This window comes from Tenebrio molitor, chromosome 9 (assembly GCF_963966145.1).
Source record: "Tenebrio molitor chromosome 9, icTenMoli1.1, whole genome shotgun sequence".
NCBI classification, from domain to species: domain Eukaryota; kingdom Metazoa; phylum Arthropoda; class Insecta; order Coleoptera; family Tenebrionidae; genus Tenebrio; species Tenebrio molitor.
The window spans coordinates 13,575,243-13,601,250 of record NC_091054.1 but is presented as its reverse complement, the minus strand read 5'-3'; the positions used below and the strand labels follow the sequence as shown (position 1 = coordinate 13,601,250).

Genomic DNA, 26,008 nt, shown 5'->3' with positions numbered 1-26,008 from the left:
ACTACGATGATATGTCAGTTATCAAGACTTTCTAAACATCTAAACCGAAGCAGATTTGAAATATTGGTGATTCTTCTGACGGAATTTTACAACTTATGTCTTTATATCTGCTAATGAGAAGCAATTTATTCGATATATACAGTACACACCATATGGATTCCAGCTGTTCACTACTCCACTGGTGTTCCACAAGTTCTACTTTCGAATCATTGCAATTTTTTTGTGATTCCAAGAATGATATATACATACTTCGTACTGACGGTTATTCTTCAAGCTCTTTTAATGTATCGGATCTTCATTTAAATTTATTCTCAAAGTTGGCGTTGAAAAGTCGATTGTGAACACACCACTCGTCAGTCTGCAGAGTAGAAACACAAACAACGCAAAAAGTGAGGTTGGATTTAAACAGCTGAGCCGTGGCCTGTAATCCGTGGTGCATTCACAATCGACTCTTCAACGTCTACTTTGAGGATAAATTTAAATGAACACCCGAAACAATAATTCCTCTTATAAATCTTTGTCCAATCAGTGCCATTACTTAATCGAAATACCAGAATGATAAATATAAACCGGCCTCGATGCTGTGCCCCGCTACTTATCGAAATAATTTGAAAAATCTTGGCAAATTAAATAACTCACCTAGAATTCAGCCACACACCCCACATTTGCACGCAGTGTGAATTTTTACCTTCTTTACCGACACAAATCGTTTATATTTTTGAGTGCGATTTTTTTAAATAAGATAAAAAAATATCAAGCATTTAAAAAATTCACGTTCTTATCGTATTTTTTTTAATTGTTTTTTCTGCACGTAACCTAGTTCGCCTTGTATTTTTCGATGGTATCAAACAGCAACACTGTAGATATCATCGATCTAAGTCGCAGGTTAATCGCTTCAGTTTTATTGACTCTTGACATTTAGCGGAACCGTAAAGAGTCTCTATTGATTTTGAAAATATGTAATTTGTTGCAGGATAACAAACGTACAGTTTACTTTCACATATTATACCAAGTGTAAAAATAATTTTTTCTATGGAATTTCTATAGTTAATTAGTTACAGCATTAAAGTGTTACTTCAATCAATGTCGAATGGAATTTTGCCATAAATGTTATTTAGAAATGTCGATGTTTTCAGCACAACTTGCATGTATCAGTTAATTTCTGCAATTTCATTAGCTCTCTACACGTACAGGGTGGGGCAGCTAAACTGTGCGATCGTTTAACAAATGCATAAAATAGAGTCCAGCGGCGGTTTTGTTATTAGTTAGAAGAAGTAAAAGGCACACGAGAATGTGGTTCTTCGGTTATTTTTCTTCTCTACTTGGGGAAAATATTTTCTGTTGATGGCACCCTAACTAGTAAACGTGTAAAGGAATTCAAATAAAAATATATTGATTATTCTCGTCTTAACTTATATATTACAACAAACTTATGCATTTTTAAGGTGAATTATACCTTGAAAATTTAATTTAATGACTTTTTAAAATTTATCTTTCATGTTTTCTTTACACCGATTTTTTTTTATTATTGTCTGTTTAGGTCAAAAAAGGCTTAACCGTTTCCTGTCCCATGCAGGGCCGATATGTCGGAAACCGTCCAATAAAAAATAAACGGGGGAAGTTAATATTTTTCTATTTTTATTGCCTTTATTGCCGTAACGCCTTAATTCGGGTGGTCTATGTTTGACTTTTACCACCCATTCTTAAAGTTTCGGCGTTCGAGACCAAAAAATATTACATTCAACATATCCCCAAATATAGATTGAAAAACACGACATCCACATACATTTTTCTGACATGTTTTGTTCTTTATTGGTGTTGGTGTGTAGTTTCAAGATGAAAAAACTTGATTACGTTAATTAAAGATATTGAAGAAATTTAATTTTACTAATAAACTACTAATTAAATAGAAATTAATTAAAATGGGATCGAAAGTACTATTGATAAGCAATTCAATTATAAATACATCAGGTTGAATAAAAAAGAATGAAGAGAAAAATATTTCATGCAACACCATGAAGAGTATTTGTTTTGTAAACATGCTTCTAGAATGGGCGTTATTTTCACAGTGTGAAATAAATGATTTATCCAACACCTACTCATAATAAGCATATTACTATGGTAATTTCAAATAAATAATGTTCACCATTACACACTAGTGAGAGAATAATAGAAAGTCACAAAGAAATAAATTATTATAGATTTGTTCATATTGCGCAACTTGAATCGTGGTCTCTTTGACTCTCGAGTAGCAGAGGAGACCACTGTGGAGACCGCGGTAAAGCTTCTTCCCTTCTTCTGTTGCTAACAATATATATTTTCGTATAACTGCTGGAAAAAAATTCACATCTACACTAGCAGAAGGCATCAAATCAACCCTGTCAATGTATGGTCGAGCATTTAGAACACCTCTAATGAAATCCAGGAGCGACCGATTGTTCATCCAGACTAGTTGCCAAACAATGACCAAGTGACGTCTTTGAACAAAGACCAAATTGCTTCTTTCTTCCTACCTGCCTGGCAAGGCAATTGATTGTGGTTCATTCCCTCAATGGTGATTCTCAAGACACCATACCAGTTTTCCATACCATATTCGTCGTGTTTTTCTTCTTCTGTCTATAATCAAGGACGTCACAGGCAAATTCTTCATAGGATACGTAATAAACAATTTTTCTTAAATACCCGATAATTATGTGCTAGCAAACTATCAACGACATTAGCATTAATAGTAACAAATCAAAGAACAAAATTCATAATACCAGTGAGTATTTCTGATTTTTTGTCGTCACATCATGACCAAAATCTTCCTTTATGTCGCAGATATTTTGCAAAAATGTTTTGTTGTTTCTGTAAGTGAGTAAGATACTGAACGAACTCATAATGCTTCAATACAAAAAGAAGATCTACAAGAAATACAATTCAAATGAACTTAATACTAGTAAATTTCGATTTGAATCTTGTAGAATACTTACCGAGTTGTTCTACGTCCTTCAGGTTTCCTTGTCGAAGGGACTAGAATAGAATTAATGTTGATCAATTCTCTATATGAAGTGAAAATATTTTTGGATAACAAACGCCGCTCCCGCCCCACATCGATCTCAATTACATCCCAGACGTCCAGAAAAATAATTCCCGACCAGTATTTAATCCACCCAAACTCCAATTTCATCACGGATCCGCTATTTAAATGCGGCCCTTTCGCCACATGCCCCGACGAATTTTTCCACACGAAACGTGCAGACCATACACTCAGCATTTACACATACATATGCAGTACTCGATGTTGCGTGAAGAAACACAACAGAAACAAGGCCCCTCTTACATATATGCATAAATATGGAACGCTGCGGACTCCGTTACTTTCTTCTTGTTTGAGGAGGGCGACGGAAGAATTCGCACAGCCGCTAAAGCTATTTTATTTAAATGCAATCTTGTATTGATTAAAAACGCGCCGAGGAAGCACGAATGTTTTAACAACCCCTTCAGACTTCATACGGAGGGATTAAGACGGAAACGAATGATCCCCGCGTACACCCTCCGCTATCTGGCGACAGGTTTTCCAGGAGGTCATCGGATCTGTTGATTCGCGTATGAATATATAAGGAACATAATGCGATTTCTTTTCGTGTCTGTTACAGCGTTTTATTTCTTTATCGGTTTTGGTTTCGCGCCTTCGTCAAGGTTATCTAGAACACAAACAATACTGTATCTATTCACCCATCGAAAACATTAAAATGTAGGAATCTAGTCTTTTCTCTAAAACATTGTTTTATCTCACTGCGTTAAAAATGGTTTATCTGTTGATGAAAGACATAAAGCAGTAGTCATAAAATTGACGTCTCTCAACAAAAACTAGAAAATATAAGTTCATCTGGATCTATTCGTTATACGGTGACAAAATGTCAATTAGATATCAAGATATAAAAGACAGCGATAGATAACTTGTAGGAATTTCTCAAAAGCGTGGAAGATGAATTGAAAACTATGAAATGTTGGTAAAGGAACAAGGAAAAATATGTATTTCATTTTTTCTCACTACATTATGCCTGGAAGTTCTTCGAGAAATAAAGAGGATAATTCAGAAAACATTAAATCAAAAGAATAAGTCTTAGACTGGGCACCCATTCTGAAGAAAAAATTTCAAAGGTTTTCCCAATTGTCCATTGAAGTCATGATGTTGATAAATATGTGTTTTCATTCCATCTAGCTGATTTATCAATTCCAAAAATAATCTTTTTAATTCCTATCCCCACCCCTCTCCTTCTCTATCATTTCCCTCCTTTTCCATATCTCTTTCATCCATCTTACCTCCCTTCCATCTTAATTCAGTATGTCTTCCCATTCCTTTCCCTCCCTCTCTCTCATTTTGCTACATCCATTCCACATGTACTCGATTATCTCTTCATAGCACATTCAGTACGTTCTTCCTTTCCTTTCATGCAATACCTGTGTTCTCTCTACTCATCCCCACATCTGAATCTCACCATCGTTTTTCTTTCTCTTGCACTCTCTCTTCCCAGGTAATCCGGAATTCCTCTGTCATATACCTATCATATTCCTTGTTGTATCTAGATTCTTTGATTCTGTCTCTTTTTTCTTTCTTGTCTGTGTCTTTGTCTCTTTCACTCAGCTCTACATTCATCCATCTTCCTTTTGCTCTCAATCTTTCCACTTCTTCACTGGCATACCAGGTCCTCTGGTAGTACATATTTCTCTCTCTCCTTCTTCTCTGTGTTCTTTTTCTTTTCTCTCCAGCATTCCGTTAGTATCCGACACTCTTCCTTTCCACCCATTTTGTCCTCAAACTTTTTCGCTCTCTTTCCCGCCTTCACTCTCAGCCTATTCCTCTTGCACTCTTCCCTCACTATGTAACCTGGCGTTTCTCTGTCCACTCCTGGCACCCATCTCAAATATTTTTCTTGCACTCTCTCTACCTCCTCTATCTCTCTGATGTGTGCCTTATCCGTGATTTTTTCAGTTGTGCCACTTTTGAAGCCCATGAGCGAACTTGTGTCCAAATTACTTCCAATAAATAATATGCCCATCAACATCACTTCACTTTCGTAAGGGTCTACTCGAGTCGAAACCACTTTGATCGGTAGTTTTATACGTCCCGTTCATTTTTTTAGGGAGTTGGGTCTTAAGGGACCCCGGTGGTTCTTTCGTCGAAACCTAACCGCAACGCCGCCACTTATTCTACAAACGCACGCTATATGGATATATAGAAGAAAATTTTTCTTGCGGGAGCTAATTAACTGTTCAATGGCGGCAAGTTCGTGAGTTTGGTATAAAGAATTCAGCCAGGAGCATCCTTCATGTACTGTGTACTAAATAATTCAGGCTTTCGCACAAAGAACTGCTAATTATTTGTTTTTTCCTTCGTCTTGACGGAGCTTAGCAGAAAGGGGTGAGATGCGGAGTCCTTCGTAAAGAAAAAAAAGATTTGCAAATTTACGTCGTCGGTGGCCCCAAACCTCGACCGGTCCTTCGCCACCCCTCCACATTTAATGCCGACCCCCAATTTTCTAATTTCCACCCGATTGAAGTAACTTAATTAAATTAAATTAATTAAATACGGAACAACTCGATCCGAATTAATTCCGGTCAAAGGATGAGAACCGTTCGTTATCGTTTATGAAACGAGAGAGTCTCGTCACATGCATTAAAAAAGGGGTCGCACCGTCTTCCCTTCCTACTGATTTTATGTATTTTTAATTATTAAGATATCGATTTTGTATTATTTTCCTTCGGCCGTCCCCGATGCGACCTAATCGTTATTATTGCGTCGGAAGGGGTGCTGCTAGGTTTATTGTCTGCTTTGTGTGCATGTGTGAGTGTAGAGCACGAGGGAATTTCTGCAGAGCGGAGCACTACAGGTGGTCACTTACCGAGCCAGTTTACAATATCGTTTTTGATTGTATCTTTGACATAAAACAAATTTTATGACTTTATAGTCTTTAAAGTCTTGCAATCCGTTTAAGATAGCAATTATTTTATTGCGTGCTTTATTGCATCGGATAAGGGTCGATATTTCGATACATTGTCTCTGCGGATAGGTGTTTACGTCCGAAATTTAGATTAGAGAATTAGAAAAATATTTAAGATATCTCGCAATTCCTTCTTATTAACGTTGCAATAAATTAAATAAAAATTGATAAGCTATGACATAATCCAAAGTCAAATTAAAATATTATATATTTATATTTATGATATTTCATCACTAGTTGCGAAAAGAGTCGTTTATAAAATTCAATCGATTTTGACAGATTGTCAGTATTAAAAAAATCATGTTGCAGCAAATAACAGAAGGTTTAAAACTCCTAAACAATGAAAGGAGGAAAATAAATAATTATTAAAGATCTTTAGAAAAAATAGACGTAATAAACATAGATTGTTCAGAAGCGAAAAATTAAAAAAATGCAATAAATTGAAAAAACTTCAAGATATCTTCACAGATAAGCGTAATTTTACAGTCGTAATTATAGCAATATCGTTCCATGCCCTTGACCGTGAAACCGTTTTATTTGGATCACCGCTTACATCACCGATTCATCTCGTGTCATCGCCACATACCCGGCGTCTCAATGAAACCCACCTGGCGCGTAATTCTAGTGGCCGTGCCGCGTCCAATTAATTCCCCCGTAAAAAAACTGTGAATCCCACAATTAGTATTCAACAAAATACACCATTAAATGTCCGTGTTGGTCATAAATCAGACGGGCGATCGAGTGGCGAGGAGCACACGGTGTAATACCAACCTTACATGGAACAAGTATCTCAGGTCTCCACGGTTGGCTAACCTGCAACGTGCTTACAAATTGTGTCCGCTCGCTTTATGCATACATGAACTATTGTTTATTATTTTTTCATCGTCGATCCCGTCCCCGTCCCCCTCGTCGAAAAACGTTTTCCTGGTCTACGGCTCGGTATGAATTATCGCCGTATACTTAGCTCATATCCCGTGGAAACTCCCCGTATCTATAATCAGGATGCCTTATAATCAGTTGGATGTCTTATTAACGACGATTCGTGATCGATTATTTTTTTTTATTCTTCTTCTTTCGAATGGTATCGGTCGAGTTTAAATTACGTGAGGAGAGAGGAAGTCGAGGAGACACACACGTGAAAGACGTTCGAAATGGATTCGCATGATCGAGTGTGTTAAGAATCGTGAGCTCGAATTTCGAATGGGATTCGAGAGTCATTGCTGAAGACAAATTTGTCATACTCGGGTACATCAAAATGAAAAAGAATATTATGAAGGTACGGCTGACGAACAAAAGTCAATTCGTAGATTAGTTCATATCAGCCTTCAGTTGCCATATCTGTCAACAGCGTCAAAATGTAAAAATTTATGAATTACACCACAAGAGAAACTTTTTGGTTGAAAAACGAAAATTGACTCGATTCGTTTGGGATATATCGGGTGTTCGTTTAAATTTATCCTCAACGTTGGCGTTGAAGAGTCGATTGTGAACGCACTATACGGGTAACGGATCACGGATCAGCTGTTTAAATCTAACCTCACTTTTTGCGTTGTTTATGTTTTCACTCTGCAAACTGACGAGTGGTTCACCATCGACTCTTCAATGCCAACTTTGAGGATAAATTTAAATGAACACCCGATACATGTCAGTTTTACTACATATTTGTTAACTCTTCTTTCTCTTCGAGACCTTCGGACCAAAGATATTTTTTGTACAATATATTGTATTGGAAATACATTGAGAATAATATTACTTCATACCAGTACTAATTCGATTCTAAATAGTAAAAATCCTAACAATACATGGTACGTTATGAATGAATTATGTAATTACAACAAACAGCTTCCGGAATTTAAACTGTTGTAATACTCAAGATTATCTTACGAGTTTCTGTACTGTAATAACCACACACTTTGATTGTATTTTATTAGACAGGCGACAAACAATGCAAGCATGAAACTTCAAGGCCACGTTACGGCCATTTGTTAAAGATGCAGAATATTGAAAGGTAAATTACAATTTACATTTTAGATAATTATTAAAAGTCAAAAAGGCAGTTTCTTTTTCTTATTTTGTAATATTTATGTAAGATATTCTAAAAAAAAGGAGTTGTTTAATGAAAAACCAAGGAATCGAAACGGAGTATAGTACCGGCCAGGGAAAATGGGAATCTGACTGTCGTAGATTTTAATAATGATAACCCTTACAGTTTTATTTAAATAAAGCCCAAAGTTATTGAAGTCAAGAAGCTAGATTCCCATTTTCCCCGGCCGCTACTATTCCACCTGATCCATAAGCACCACCTACCTACACAATTGTTATATTCTTATTATAATAACCCCCATTCATCAAAATTAATTCTTGTTTTTTTTTGCCTCTTCAGCAAATGTCCGATTCCTGACACTGGCGCTTCACCTTCACTTCACGCTGCAAGTTATATCGAGCGTTCAAATGAAATCCTGGGCTGGGGAGGCGTTGGAAACCGTCAATTGTTTTGCTTTTTTAAAGTGTAAATTGACGGTTGTAATTATAGCATGTTGACAACTAACCTAAAATTTATAAACAAAAAATCGTTCTGTTTTTTCCTTTCTTTGCAATGTTTTACATTAAAAATAGAATAACTAACGATTCCTATTCTCGGAGTAAATATTTAAGAGCACCCTTTGCTGAAAAAAAACATGTCTAATCATGTACCGATTAAACATAAACAAATGTCATTTGTGTCAAATGGCGGGAAATTCAAACTCTACACTGTTCCAAAGATTTTATTTTTCTCACCGCCGACTCAACCCAAGTTTTCATTTGAAGGCATGATATATTGGATGAAGTGCAGTATAATAAAAAAAAATGTATGGTAATGAAAAGGATTAACTTTTGATTCTGCCAAATTACATTAATACAGAGAAGACATTTATTGTAGTTGTGTCTCTATTATTACAAGGCTAAAAACTATGTTAATTAAGAAACTCTTCCAGGTCGTAGAGAAACCGCACACAAGAGAAGAAGAAAAATGTTTTGATTTGAAAAAATAAAACCTCAGAACTCGAAATGATATCAAAAATTGATGTGAACTATCTCACGATTTGACCTGAATTGTAAATCTCTATAATCTGTATAAATCCGTTCAATCTTTAACTCCTTTTGTTTTTATAGTCATCGTTGGTATAGTAAATTTTTCACATGTCGAGTAAAACTAGTATCCAAATGTGATTATATTTCATGTGTAGGACAATAAATTACTCGACACTGAATCACGGTGAATAAATTAAAAAGAAATTAAATAAACAAATCTTTGTTTGAAGTTAAACAGTCTGTTTCACTTATCGTGGGATCATATCTATTCATTGTACCTTTTTTTCAGTTTTGTCTTATTTGTAATTCTGTTTTTATCATGTATAATGGGTTAATCTTGTTACATAATTGGATTCAATTATGTTCATCTATGACCTATAAAGCTGGTTTAAAAAAAGACTTCTTAAAACACTAAAGATAATAATCTACAATGCAAACAAAATAGTAATAATAATAGTTATAAACCAGAAAGTTGTTTGGAAAATGAATAGTTTTAACTGACATTCATATTAAGCATGACATTATTATTTTAAATAAACAACAAAAGCAAGCATATCTTTTAGATATAGCTGTTCCAAATTCACATAATATAACACAGACATATAACACAAAAATTAATAAATATTTAGAGCTCTCTTTGAGAAATCTTTGGTGTTTAGAAAAAATTTCGATTTTACCACTTATAATTTCAGCAACGGGAATAGTACCGCAATTTCTTTATAAAAATTTAAACATTCTGGATTTAGGGAACACACTGGTAGTTGAAATTCAAAAAGGTATATTATTATACTCATGTCATATCGTCAGGAAGTTCCTTAACATTGACACAGAAAATAATAAAACACAACAAAGTCAAAATATGGAGGCGAGACGCCGGTAATTATGTTGATTAGCACTGCACTATTACTTGATAGTAATATCCGTAATAGTGTATGTACTCCGGCAAAATTGCCGTGCCGCCGGGTGGTGGAGGGAAAGTATTGAAAAATAATTACAAGCAAATAATTAGTTTGTATCTGTACATTTATGATTGTTGTCTTCTCTTCACAACCATCGTTTGATGTGAAGAATATGATATTGCTCTAGTTCCTATACAGATACACCAAGCAACTCTCCAACATTTCTTAAATTTTTTATGATCTCTTATCATAGTAGAAGATATTTTTAGTGAATAGTCTTTTTGAGTTATTTGATTTTTAAATCTGATATCCTTTGTGTACTAACTTTCATTGAATCGTAACACCTTAAAGCTTTTGAACGTAGTCGAATTATTAGGATGAGAGAGGTCGGACTTTCAATTTGAACAATCGTTGACCGTGTGTGCTAACGGTCAGCGATGTCGATCTAGATGGTCTGAAGAAGGAATTCATGATCGTCGCCGTTGATGTGGAGCTCAACGTAGAACTTCAGATCGTGAAGAACGCCGACTTCGTCCCTCACAGATGGATCATCCACAACCCGAACCATTGGAAATAAATGGAGGGAAGATGTTGGACGCCCAATTTTATTCGTATATCGCCGAATAAGGTGCTTTGCCTTCCAATCGTCTGTTTTTGTGGATGCATGACGAGTAAATGCAGAATTTCTTGTGTCCATACACAAAGAGTGGTGATATGGGGTGGAATAAACCTCACCTTTACTCTCCATCCTAGACAACTCAAAGGCCGCAAGTTACATGACCAATGTACTAGAAAGCTTATTGTTCTTCTATACCTTCAGGGACTGGTAAACCCCATTTCTCGGCATGATAATGCGCGCCCTCACACGGCAAGATTTACAACACAGTTCCTGGAAGAGGCTAATGTCAACATCCTTTCATGACCTGCTCTGCTTCCCGATTTGTCCCCAATCGAACGAGTCTGGGATTTTTACGGGAGGACAACTGAGTAATTTAGACCCCACTCCAAGAAACTCGAATGACCTCCGAGTATACATTTTGGGAAAATTTAATTGAAATCAGTTAACACTTAAGATAGTCCTTTTGGGCCTTTCAATATTCTTAAAATAATTGTAAATTTTTGTCAAGTTCGTTTATTTTCATTGAAAAAATATTTGTTTAACTAACTAGTTTTTCTTTCGTTTCAGAACGTCACCGATAGTCTCGTTTAAATGGAAATATATGGTAAGTCCCATTTTCTGACATTACGATTTAATCATTTCCAAAAGCTTCCGTTTTTACGTCGCAGCGACGAAAAACGAAATAATTTGTTTGAAAACGCCTTCATCCCAGCGGCATCCATCTTATCGCCAACATCCGCGATAACAGCAAACAAAGACATAGAAACAAGTGAGTAAATGGTGACGTTAAACCCTGAAAATCAAGTGGCGTGTGTCGTCATAGTCTTGACAATATAAACTGTACGTATACACACTCGTCGGTGTGCTTAAGAAAAGCCGTCGAGATGCTCGCTCCTGCACACACAGCTTTTGTCGCGATGCTCATCTCGCTGATGATGATGATGACGATTATGATGATATTGTCATACCGGATTAAATACGAAACGCCAACTTATTACAACACACAATTTACACACACTAATTCTGATCCGAACGGGAACATGTTCTGGCTTTAATCAATTATCCATGTGAATCTATTAGGAATGGCTTTCACATATTGCGATAATTGCACTGAAATAAGCGCCAAGCTTAGGCTTCCTGCCTCTAAATTATTCCGATTCGATCGATATCTTTAGATGTTATCACAACTTCAGTTTTTATTCAGTGCGAGTATATTGTTTTCTTTATTTGATTTTATAGAGGAAAAAATCTGAGGCATCAATGGGCCATGAAACACAAACGTCAGCTCGTAGATTGATTCACACGAGATAAGTAAATTTTATTGACGGAACAAACTGATTTATCTCTGCCCTTATAATATTCATTTAAAAAGCAGTAAAGGTATTGACTCCTGTAAAAGTACGGATAAAAATATGGTAGCAAAATTGATATGGTTATTTTATTAGGTAGTTGTACCAATACAACATAGGAATTTAACTTCAAATTTAAAAAAAAATCCCTCTGAAGACTCCAACATTATAAATGGTCAATTGTCATTACCGCCGAAGTGAACAACTCTTTTAAAGATCTAAAATGACTGTAATGTTGGCCTTCAATTAAATCATCAAGACTATCCCACGTATTTTCTGTTGGGTTTAAATCAGGCCAATGTAAACATATGTAGGCGCACTCAGGAATCTATACTTTTATTCTCTAGATATAAATATTTTTCCTGTCAAAGAACAATACATTCTTCAGTGAGAGTATAATGATGGTTATTATTCAAGAGGATGAAAATTTCAACACGAGCCTAGGGCGAGTGGTGGAATCATTCGAGTGAATTCATACTATTCATCGTAGAATTTAAAAAAAAGTAGGTTGATAACAAGAATAAGTTCATAACAAAGTTTATCGGGTGTTCATTTAAATTTATTCTCAAAGTAGGCGTTGAAGATTCGATTGTGATCGCACCATGGATTACAGATCACGGATCAGCTGTTTCAACATAACCTCACTTTTTGCATCGTTTGTGTTTTTACTGTACAGACTGACGAGTGGTGCGTTCACAATCGACTCTTCAAGGCCAACTATGAGGATAAATCTAAAAATCTCTAGCGAGCTCCTGTAACAATTAAAACATTTGACATTTGGCATAAATTTCACAGAAATGCCACCATAACTCATCCCACACAAAAGACCCTAGATTATTTCATAATTAGATTTTTAAGTTTTTATGAAATTAATGCGACCAAAATTGAAAAAATTGTATATTACACTCGTTTTATAAGACGCACTGTGACACTCGCTCTGTTGGAGCACTCCTCACTGCGTTCGTCGTGCCCTAACCAAGTCAAGCGTCATATAAATCTCGTATAATAAAATAATACACTATTGTTCACCATTTCGGAGGTGACACCCTCAAACTGGTCATAATTCTAGAGTCAAAATGTTCACCACTTTCTCGGAAGTAGGGATAAGTACCGTGCATCCAAACCGTAATTGCAAAACATTTTTGCGTAATTACTCCTTTTGTCCAGTTTTAATATAAATGACCAGAAACGTCGTGAGATAAGTTGGAAGAGTGGGATTTTTCGAAAAGCAACCACCACCACCTAATTACCTCTCAGCTTGTCGTTCAAAAATTAGTACCATCACGATGGGAACGCCACCGCTGAATAGCCTCCACGTCCTTTATTATTTTCGGGGTACAATACCATCACCGTCCGCGTCCATAAACCAGAGATATTCGTAACAATTCACATGAACATCTCTCGGTAATTACACGGAGAGGAGATCTCGCCAAGTAACACAAAGTGCCAGTTACGTTACGCTACCTGTAATTATCCATTAAAAGTACAAATAGTTAGTTAACCTTAGATTTAACGGACATGTAAGCATCACATGGCGCACTCTCCACCGTATTTATTGTTCGAAGATCGAATCTTCACAGATTCACGGTCTATTTGGTCCTTTTTGTCCGGCCGATGACTCTCCGATAAGTCATCGGCGGCACGCAAACCGCCGATTAATTAAAATGGGATTATGATAATTCGCCGGAAAAATTAATCGATTATCATATCGTAACATAAGCGGGCTCTTTCGGCCTTTCTCTTCGACGTACAAGAAAACGGAATATCGGAGGGCATGCACGAGGTGCCAGTCTAAACCTAGCACGGGCCATGATAATTGCATGCTTTAAACAAATTTAGTCGGCAGGTTAATTTGTATGAGACGTAAACGGATCCACTCATCTGACTATTGTTAAACCGCAAGAGCTCCGTCTCTTTCGGGTTCGTTGCCGGAAGCTAGTTTAGACGAAGACGGACTGTGGAGTTCTTGATGGCGAGTAATTTACTGCAGCCGATCGCGAACTAAATGTTTCTGCTGATGGTGGCGATAACGTGGTGCATATGGGGTGAAATGCACCCGCTTTTTACACAGAACTCTGACGTAATTGCCACGAGAATTACTAAATTCAACTTCTACACTACTAATTTATTTTGACATTTTCTCTCGAATTTGTTGCAATTAAAGAAGACATATTTCCAGTTATCCTCGACCGAATGTGTCTAATTATTAAAAAAAAAAACATAAACCTAAAAAACTTTTCTGTAATTTTTTTTTGGTAATTGTTCACTTTAGCTACTTGTGAAATTTTCGCGTTTTTTCTGGCCAGACACCCTTAGGGCATCCTCCTACATTGTTTCCCACCACTCTAACCTTGTGCAAATGCCCTTGTTTTTCTCTCTTGTTGTGTTTCAAGGTCGCGTCAAGGTCGCATCAATGTCTAGTAAACTAAAGGGCAAGGAAAATTAATTTGCACAAGATTCGAGTGGTGAGAAACGATGTAGGAGGACGCCCTGAGGCTGTCTAGCCACAAAAAACGCGAAAATTCCAGAAGTAGGTAAAGTACACAATTACCTTTGTGTCCCGCAAGGCTCAAGTCCAGATCCTTTTCTTGTTTCACTTTTTACCCATACATAGAGTCGGGCTTACGAAAAGTAAGTACATATTGTTTAGAGGTTGTTGACAGATTATTTTTTTCGACACACAGTTTAGTTTCTATAAGTTTTGTGTCTTCAGAGTACTAGAATAAAATAAAACAAGAAATTGCATAGAATGATGATTTTATAATAAAAGATAGGGAGATAAAGTGTTTTGTAACCTCCATGGTTTTGTATTTCAGATAAGTTAAAATTTTTGAGAATATCATTTACATGTAGTAAAGAAGGATAATCTTGCTACCTGCCAGTTAATGACATTCCAGGAAGAAGGTGGAGGAACTGATAACACGTTTACCTGGAAAGTCCGATCAAAGCAGAAAGAACCTATATCTCATTTCTGTTTAAATAATATGGAAAACTTATAAAAAACATATGACTATAAGTAAAATAATATAAAAAAAGCATAAGGGAATATTTGTGATATATTTGTGCTTTCTCTACATATTCTTCAGAAACCAATAATGGACCAAGCAAAGAAAAAACCTTTCATACATTTTATTTATTCACATATTCATATTACTTTTTTTTTTGAACTCACTAACTTCAAAATGACATTTCGCAAACGCAACAGTTAACCGTGAACGTAGATTTCGCGCACTAGTGCTTCAAAATCATCCAAAAAGCATTGACCTTTTTGAGCATTCTGAAAATAATTTGACATGATAATAATAAAATCTAGTTTACAGAACGTCATTTCTCCAATTTGAATGTTGAAAATTTCGAAAGAATGAAAATAAATCGCTATTAATTCGATTGACACTTGGGCAAACACCATCTATTCACTAAATTGAGAACTATTGGGTAACAATTTAAAAATGCTCATGTTCGTTTCAAAAAATATTGTACAAACCTCGATGGGCAAAGACGTATTCGGCACATTCGCGCAAATGAAGCACTCGCTCCTTCGTCGCTTGTGCTTCAAATAATGCGCTCATGTGCGAAAAATGTCTTCTCGCACTCGGTTCGTAAATAACTATTACATTACCTAGACATTGTAGAACTAGTGAGATATATTTTTATAATAAAAATGACTACGTCTGTGAACATTCTAAAAATGTTTTTCTTCAAACGTCAGTAGACATTATATTGCTGGATTGATAATGCTCAAGTGTTATTTTATTGCCATGGCATCTGACGAGCGGCAGATAAAGTTATTATCTCCACTGACGAGCGGCACATAAAATAAACTAGCTGAATCATTTGAAATTCCTAACTTAAATTTTAACGTTTCTGAATCTGACATATTGAAAGCTTCGTATACTATTATCCTATCCTATTTTTTTTTTGTTCGATTTTCACTTTCAACAAATTTTAGAGGTTCATGTAACTAAATATTTAAATTTTTGACTTGGACCATGTAAACAGTCTGAAATTTTAAGGTCCGTTTGACTCCTTTACTTGTCCTAAGCACTAAACTTTACAGTTTAAAACTTCTTACGCGACACAGGACGCACTGAATATTTTTCATTAAAAAGGTTACGAATCAGTACTGTGCCTTATTGTAGTTCAAGCAACGTATTCAGTCACGATTAAAATTTCCATTCTTTGAGATTCAATCAGATCCGACGTAAAGTGTTTGAACCAAGATGCAATTTAAGATGTTTTGTTTCGTATAACGTCCACACTGAATGGACATATAATTTTAACGATAAATTCGTCAGATTAAATGAATTATCTATATTGTCATGTTCAGTTTTCAAAGCTGCAAAAAACAAATATAAAATCCCAATTTTTCAAAAATGTGTCTCCACACCACTGACAAACTTGTTCTTGTGTTGTAAATCTTGACGGTGACTGCATTTGCTTTCTAGATTATGAAACAGTTCAAAATTTAAATAAGAAAATTGGTAGCGTTAAACATCTAGTTATGTATTTTAACAAAGAGCTTAGTTTCGCTTAACTCATTGAAAAAACGGTACCTTTGTGATGACGAGTTTAGGTTACATCGTGCGGAACACTAAATACCAAATCATTTAAATTGGTTTCTGCTCTTATAATTTTACCTATGCTTTTAATGATTTCAAACTGTAGTGCGCCTTTGGTGTGGTACCGAAACATAGTACCCAGAGCGTAGATTGCGAGTGTAATAAATAAATAATTATTAAAATTATCCAAAACTTTGTGTTTCTTAAATGGTAGTATAATATAGTCAACTTATGAAAAAAATTAGAGGAAAAACAAATTCAGTTATGGAACTTCCTCCTTGTTCACCTAATTTTTGGCTCTCATAGCTTTGATATCCACAAAAGTCATTTGAAAGCCATTCGACGAGAAGGTTGTTCAGAATTCAGAAATATAATTTGAGTTCTTTAAACAGGGTCATTATAAAATATTGTACCATCGCAGTAGGCGTTGGTGGCTTAGTTGAATGTGCCGCAAGCTTCATAACACGAGTGAGACTAGTATCGCCGATAGGTGGCGCTCCTGGCGGTACTGGAAATCTGTCTATTAAGGCCCATACACAATGGCGTTAACGTTACGTCGATGTTAAAACGTTAATGTTAACATTAGATCTAGAAATTCAAGATTACATGTATTTCATTGTGGACTGTTCACAATGACGTTATGATGAAAATTAATGTTGCATGATATTGTTAAGGTTAACGTTAATTCTAGAAATGTTCTGGATTCTTAACGTTACATTCTAACATTAGCCAACGGAAATAATTTATAAAAAGTAGTGAAATACATGTAATAAGATCTAACGTTAACATTAACGTTTTAACATCGACGTAACGTTAACGCCATTGTGAAAGGGCTGTTAGTTTGTCTAACGTTGCGAGGCTAACGGCACATCCAAAATTTGTGTGGGTTTTCAACGCCAACTACGATGCTACAATATTTTATAATGATCCTGTAATACAGGATGTATACATTTGTCTCAAGATGTTACTGTCGATGATAGAAAATTGTCACCATATTTATATTTCCCATTTAAATTCATTTGTATTTCGTTGAGATGTTTGTTTTTGCTGGTTTCAAAATGGGCACACTATAATTGCAACTGCACTTTTTCTAAAAGATTATTGCAACCAATCTTTTTATAAATTACAATTAATATTTAATTGTTTACTTTAGACGAAAAATGCAAATTTGTCACCGAATTATTTTCTTGTCTAGTGATCAATGTTATCCAATTCTAATAAGTTTTTTCACCAACAATTGTTATTATCCATCAAGAAACGTAAATGCAGCTGATACAAACACACTACGTTCTGAGGTGCATACATTTTTTTTTCCTACCAGCTCTCTAAATAAAATTTGGTAATGTTTTCGTAAAATGTTCGTTGAATTGTGAATTCTCTTTTGTTTTACTTATGAATCATGGGACTTTTTACAACTTTTTTGTGCATGCCCTCTAAGTGGTTGTTACGGCTTTGAAATCGACATTCTTACAAAGTTGGCGGTAGAAAAATAGTTATTTATGCAACATGTATATAAAGCACTACTTTTTTTCACACACGAGAGCGCGACAAGTGTTGTTATCCCACACGTAAAAATATGGTTCAGACACAAGTTGCAAACATACTCTAGTTGCTAGTTTTAAGGGGATGCAAAATATTTTTAATGAAACTCCAAATCTCGTTAATTTTTGTCCGTTTTCTTTCGGGAAATTAAAGCGTTTCCATGAAATTTTTCCCTTTTCATAAATTCGTGCGACCTCTCCACTAAAGCTCCGACCCACCGCCCGACCATTGCGAACACCAAGACCCTAGAACTCGTGTAAAAGAGAACCATCAGGTGAGAACTTACATACAGTGCGTGTACATAACATACGAACACCTCGCCTTCTCTCTAATCGTTGATCCTTCTCCTTCTCGCACCCGTTTCCTCGATCCCCATCCTTCTTTGTCTTATTTGTTCCGGGGGCCTTCCCGGAGCCATACGCTATTACCGCTGTCTTTCTGAATAATGGATTGCATTTCTCTAAACGTTCTTGTTGTGTTAGCGTTTCGGACTGTTATTTGTATAAAGTACATGAGAACGACGTATACGTATGCCAAATATCGTTTCTGCAACACAATAGAGACCGGCCATTGTTCCATCCACCCCCTCCTCTAATCAATTTTACCAAAAATTTGCAGAAACCCAGATTCCCCGCCCGAATCAAACACGACCAAAAAGACAAAACTGAATCATTTAACTTTTTTTCCCCAACAGTATAGACCGAGATTTAACATGATGGTGCTGCACCACTTTCAACACCATCTACTACAACATCATTTCAATTCCGATTTGATCTAGATGAGCGAAATAATTGTAGCAATTTAATTTTTGCCGTTTTGAGAGCCCCTGCTCGACAGTGCTCTTCCGTGCTCCACCACATATACAGTACGTCCCACTTAAACTCCTCTCGGTTATGATTACCCCTTCACCGTCTTTCACTCGATCATAAAGCTAATCTGATGACTATATTTACGATCAAGTTCATCAGGCATTATAACAGGTGGTGTGTTTAATTCCGGCACATTTTTGCCAAGTAAAGAGCCTAGTGTGTTGTTGTAAAGGCGTTCGTGGTCTGCGAAACGTCGAGGAATTTCCTAGATACGCCTCTAATTGCATGGATAATTACCAAGAGAGTTGTTAAAGCGATCGAGTTGCAATCTGCAAATAAATGTGTATCGACGAATTTTCAGTTTGACTGGATCTCTGATTGATGGAGATTGTTCTGTTACGGCCAATAAGGAAGCTGCAACGATTCCGTCGCGGCTTTAAAAAGAGGCGAATGCAGAAAGGGGACAGTAAATCATAATAATAATTGAAAAGTCACCTGCAACATTTCAAACGGGCACGGTTCCTAACAGTAAAAGTAAACAAACGCAGGATGTACCAATGACGCGAGACGTCCAACAAAAAAGGAAGAGCACGGTGGTAAATCTAACGCCGAATGGAAAATTATTCTGAAGAAATGAAAACAAACAAATTGCGAGGTGTCCAGTGTAAACCTTTTCTCTATTCGATGAAGAAAATTAAGAAGAAGAAATGAAAGTAATAAATGAGGAAAATCTTCTTCAACATAATAAACAATTTAACTATAATCCTAATGATGACTAAATAATATGAATTTGTGCTTAGTAAGATGAGTAAAATTTTTTATCTTACAGGTGGAGTTTTGAGCTACCTTAGACCATTGTTTTCGGTGACAGAAGTCAAATTTTAATCACGAGTGAGATAAAGTATACTTTATTTTTTAATCAACGAACCACAACACCGCAATTTACACCCAAAATAGAGCTGACAACATTGTACACTTTTGACATAGGGTGAAAAATCTCATCATATAAAAACTGAGGTTATTAGAGATATTAGTAGTGCAGCATGTTAATAAACTTAATAACAACTAATTTGAGAGTTTAATAAATGTCTTACTTTGCGAGGCATTTTTAATAACACGTTCAAATTTTAGCTGCGAGTTTGCGTACTATCAAGGACATTAAAAATGACAGACGTTGGCTGGTATAGCCAATAGATATCATTAAATTCCCTGAATTTAGTAAAATTTTATATTTACAAACCTGAATCAACATGTCGTAGTTCTTTGATTAAAAAATAGACTATTCTCACGAGTAAATTTGACAGCTGCCATTTAACTTGATATAAAGTACTCACAAGTGACTAAATTTGACAGCTGTCATTTTATTGAATGAAACTTCATTTCTTGGATTTTTTGCAATAGTTGCACCTGTAAGATAAAACGTCGTATGTCACACGTGATCGAAATGCCATTATGAAACTCGTGAAAAGTGTCCCACTCGTGCGCAAGCGCACTCGTCGGTCACTCTTGTATAATCATGCATTGCTATCACTTATATACTATTGTTTAATTTTGCTAGCTACTAAATGGTACCCATTTTTGAAGCAATTTGAATCTTTTGCAATTTCAGATGTTAAATTAGGAATTATCCCGTATTTTGTAAATAATTCGTACATTATTATTACTAATTTAACATGCTGTCACTTATGACAGAAATGTTGTGTTAATTGACACGTTGTCGATCTTCACCGTTTTATCCCACAGTCGGTGTCCACGACATAATGTAGTAAATACACGTACTCGTTCAATACGTACGATGTGGACTAGTGAACACCTACCCTTAGGTGTTTTCCAGCTGTTCAATTTCTGATTCTTTACAAGATTCCAATGGATAAATCTGACGTATCTTACACAGATGACATACAAGAATAAATGTAAATTATTGAATACACATTTCAATCATGATGACTGTACCATGATGTTAACAGAAGATTTTCACGATAGTTCTGCGGTGCTTGCTCTTATTTCGCATTCCAAAGTAATAAGCTTCGTGTGGTGCTCACTATTGCATTATCCGATGATTTTATTTTTCAAGGAAGAACTATTAGAATTAATTTTTTATACGTGTTCTCACTTTGAAGAAATAAAAATAACAAAGTATAAAAAATATCTGAAATTATTGTCCAAAATATCGAACATCGAAATTGATTTATTCTTTTTTTACTTTTTTAACACACTTGATAAACAGATTATTTTTTCCTGTTTTGTACAAATTGTCTTTACGAGATTTGATTTTTGTATTGGCAGTGTTTTTTATTCATCACTTTTAGGAAACAGTTGATTAAGTGTTCCACAAAGGTCAGTTTTAGACCCGTTATTTTTAATTTTATTTTGAATCTTAAGTATTTTGATGTATGTTAACGTTAAGCACTGTTTATTTCTAATAGTTCTCACAGAATATTAGCAAGAACTTAACTTTCTCAGACAAACATAAATTGTAATTTCTCTACCAAAGATGTGTCAAATATGAATAATGAGTTGAACTTTAGACTCATCATTGTTTTCTGTCACAGAGTAGAAGTAAAAATCACTCTTTCGAAAAAAAAACTTAATATAATTTGGAATAGTATCAGTTCATTTTTATTATTTTCATTTGAAATCATTAACTCCATGTGCTGAGAAACCCGCGCTCCGAGCGCGCCTTCCCTCCCCTACTCGCACGCACCAGAGACAATTTCGCATCGAGTCAGGTAGTCGTTTTCACATATTCACCTGTCCGAAGGTGATGTATTGTGTCGGGGTTGGCGCCGCAACCCCACGCGCCTCCACCTCAACGTCTGCACGCTCCAGTGCCGTACCGGCGCGGATCCTCTTCGGCGACAGGTGCGTCGCAGCCGGCCGAGACGTAAAAAACGCGAGCATCGCCGTTGTTCTTCTCGTCCCGTCCACGGCCGACCAGATTTCGGTCACGGATCGGCGGCCAAAGACGCGTATGATGGTCATATACGCGATCCTCTGGTGTGTGACGATCATTTACCGCTCCAGCTGTTCCGCCGTCTTCGGCCTGATCGAGTGAGATGGAGCGGCGGAGGCGAGCCTAATTGGTGGCGGATGACACCGACGTTTCGTCTTTTTGTCTCGGGGAGAAGACGGGGATGATGGCCGGGAGGGCCGCGGACGACCGGTGACCGATGGGGTTTTGGGTGGCGAGGTGGGACGGAACGAATGGCGGTGGAGAATCGATAATCGATTTCTTGGATTTTTAACGACGGAAGTGTGGAAGACTATGGGATTGTTTTATGTTTTTTAGGTTTCCGAAAAAATAAATACTTTTGAAGGTACGGGATGCGGTCAGTGCGAGCTGGCCGAAAGAGTTTTACCAAGTTTAATTTTCTTTTCTAGTGTTTCCAACTATACTAGAAATTTGAAAATTACAAAATCTGAAATGAACTAAAACATTTTGAAAGTACAAAATATGTACAGGGTGACTTTGAAAGTTGTGCAGATATTTTAACCAGTGGTAGAACTCTACAATAGGTAACGATTGAGCCAATAATGCCTTATGCAAATGTTTGAAAAAGAGGCTAAAAGGTTTTCAAAAAAAATTTGGGAGCCACTGCATTTTTTGTATAATTTTGTGTTGTGAAAAAATGGTGAACAAAACTATTAAAAATCGAAGAAGAATTCCTGCTTTATTTCAGTTTTATTAAGATAGAGAAATCCTCATTACTTGAAACCCACTTGTTATGTTACGTGTAATGTACAAGGTACCCACGCATTGTAAAGAGTGCCTAAAGTCAGTAGTAAAGATTGAAATAAATCGTGTAACATATTTGCCTAGGCGGTAGGCGTCAAGTGAAAACGTCATATATAAGATTAATTCTAGGTACAATTTGTTCAAACAACAAATTAAAAACAAATCTGGAATAACTTGTTAATCAATGAACTGGTTAAATCCAATCCTAGACAACAAAGAAAGAAAAAAAAAATTATTTGGCATAAAGAATTATTAGCAGCAAAAATGAAGTTTTATGTGCTGGGGCTGGCAGACAAACCGGCCAAAGCACATAAAACTATTTTTGCTCCGAATAACATATACAGGGTGTTACTAAATGGTTGGGAACAAATTTCAGGGTGAATTCCTTACGAAAAATGTGGCTTAAAACCTAAATAAAGGTTTTCGTTAAAATGAGTAGTTTTCTCAAAAAAAAAATGTAGTCCACTGTTGAGAATTTCTCTAATTAGTTCATTTGTCTGCCTAAAATCGCATTAGTTTTGATTTTTTTTTTAATTCAACGTTCCAAGTTTAATTTTTTTTAAAACCATTATTTCGCAGTATTTCAAAAAAAAATACGGATATGCCAGAATATATTAATTTTTATTTTTTTGAGAAAACTACTCATTTTAACGAAAAACTTTATTTAGGTTTTAAGCCACATTTTTCATAAGGAATTCACCCCGAAATTTATTCCCAACCATTTACTAACACCCTGTACATACTATTTTTTCATCAAACATTCATAACAAATTAAGAAATGTTAAGAAATTATTTTAATAATTATTCGTCTGTCAGCCCGTTTTAATTTGAATAGATTTTGTAAGTACATACGTTTTGCAATTATGTACAAGTTTCTTGATTAAACCTTATTTATTCACTTCAGCTTTCAATATGTCACATTCAGAAACGAATTTGTTGGGAATTTCAAATGATTTAAGCAAGTTTACTTTATCTGCCAGTTCTCAGCGGTGATACTGACTTTATCTGCCGCTCGCCAGATGCCCATGGCAATGAAGTGACACTTTTGCATTATCAAACCAGCAGTATAATGTAATATTTTACTGAGGTTTGAAGAAATAGTTATTTATTTAACGAGTTCGCGTGTAATTTTGGCTTTTTTTGGCATGAGTGGACCAGTTTAAAACTCGAGTGAAACGAGAGTTTTAAAGGTCCACGAGTGCCAAAAAAAGCCCAAATTACACAAGAACGAATTGAATACAACGTTTTTTTTTTCGACGAGCCCCTTAAAGGCTCCAAATCGCTAAAAATCTTTAAAATTAGCTTGACGTTTCGTTTTGACAAGTTGTCAAATTTATCAAAATCCATTCACACAGGAGAAAATTCTCAAATTCTGACAGTGTAGAACAAAAAACATATTTTAATACTATTTCTAGAGTATCAAGAAAATAAAGTTAGTTGTTTCATCTATAGTTAAAAATTCTTGATATTTTGTGTCGAGAAATTTTTCGCAGAAGGAATGTCTAAATTTCCATGTTTGAGTTGTTATTTTCGGAACAGCCTCTACACAGATAAATGAATGCAGCAACTTCGGACCGAGGTCTATTCGTGTAGATTTGAGTGTGGACACGGAAACCCGGAATAAAAATAGTCTCGCGTGACTGTCGACGTCGTTTAAGATTAACCTTTTGATCGGTTCGAATATGTCTTAATCGGAACAAACGAGATGCGATACACACCCAATTTACATATATAAAATATCGGAAAGCTCCGATCGCCATCGATAACGACACTCATCGACCAACGTCCAAGTGTCTACACACTCACTCTCTGTTACACATCTGTACAAGTGTACATACAAGAATAATGGGAAATCGCGAAGCGTGAACCACGCCGCACGTCATTCCATGTCGGCGCTTTTTATTTTTCTTCTTTCCAACATGCCTTCTCATGCGTTTAGTTACCTCATTGTGTGCACTATTGCTGTTTTAGGGAGTGTGCTAAGTGCTCGTTTAGCGCTCTTCTGCCTTAATCGACGATTACGCCAAACTGGATTAGCGAATATTGTCTAACACGGGTGTTTGCATACGTGGGGCGTAGCACGAGAAACGAAACTTTTTTCAAGAAACAAACAAAAAATATTTCAAAGTAGATTTATTGAGACACAGGGTATTTTCTATATTAAATGTATAATATGTACTTCTCCCAAGGATGTAACAAAAGGTTTTAGTCCTTTGAACTTCATGAACTCACTCAAGCAGTCTTCTTAAAGAAATTTATGAAAGCTACACTCAAAGTCTATCATTAGTGAGGTAAACAAGTTTTGGTCTCCAAAAGCAATAATTCTCGTATTCCTTGTTTAATAAGTCAGGTGTACCTCAGGGCTCTCACATTGGTCCATCATTATCTTGGTTTATGTCAACGGTATCGATGTGGTTTTTATTTAAAGTTTCTTCATTTGCTGATGATTTGAAGTTTATTCGTGCTTGTCTTCACGATTTAGATAAGTTGTAATGGATTCTAAGCAGCACCAAGCGACCTGTCTCAAAAGTAATATCTTGGAATGGATACACAAGCACTTACTACTTTATTTTTACTAGAAATACAGCATCACTTAATGCATCATTTTGTCGTATTATTTATTTGCAAATTGAATTTAAAAGCTCTCAACTAAGTCATTATTTCCAGTGACATTAATCTTTCCTTGCTGTTTTTGCCTTGGCGCTAATGACTTATCCATCTACTCAAGCGCATCTAATGTGCCTGATGTACAATTTTTTAAAGATGCTTTAGATAAGTTAACAAACAGGTGCTAATCTAATTATGTGAAAGATAAGGGAAGGGGTTCGTGTGTTCACTTTTAGTTGGATTGAGTTAGTTGGTGTAACCAGATAATCTGCTAATCGATTTTTAAGCAAAATTGACCAATTACAATATCTCCAAAATAATTGGGAACAATACATGAACATGAAGCTCATAAAACGCGCTACTTTCTCCACATAAACTATCAAAATTTCATAAATACTGATGCTCTATGAAAATAATAACGCTGATTTATTAGATCACGTCTTGAATAAATCTATTATCTGCAACCTTTCTATAATATACACACCTATTGTTAATAGAATCTATTCAAAACATTCATGTTTTTAGCAATTATTCTATCAAAGGCCTTGAATAATCCTTCTTATTACCGTATCCCACCTCCACCCGGCGGCACGGCAATTTTGCCGGAGTACATACACTATTACGGATAATACTATCAAGTAATAGTGCAGTGCTTATCAACATAATTACCGGCGTCTCGCCTCCACATTTTGACTTTTTTGTGTTTTATGTTTTATTATTATTATTAAATCCAATGATATAACTGATAATTCATGTGCATCAATTCAATCATACGTCATAAAACTCGTACTTTCTGCAATGACACGATTTGTTCTTTAGAATCCAGTGT

At 35.8% G+C, this 26,008-nt stretch overlaps 1 protein-coding gene across 1 annotated transcript in view; it reads left to right on the top strand.

The window, feature by feature from the left end:
- lov (jim lovell) overlaps positions 1–26,008 on the top strand; it is a 106,841-nt gene that overhangs the window by 50,549 nt on the left and 30,284 nt on the right. The window contains exon 3 of the mRNA XM_069059719.1: positions 11,145–11,181. Within this exon, the coding sequence (XP_068915820.1) occupies positions 11,179–11,181 (3 nt within the window). The 5' untranslated portion in view covers positions 11,145–11,178. The remainder of the gene's footprint in view (positions 1–11,144; positions 11,182–26,008) is intronic.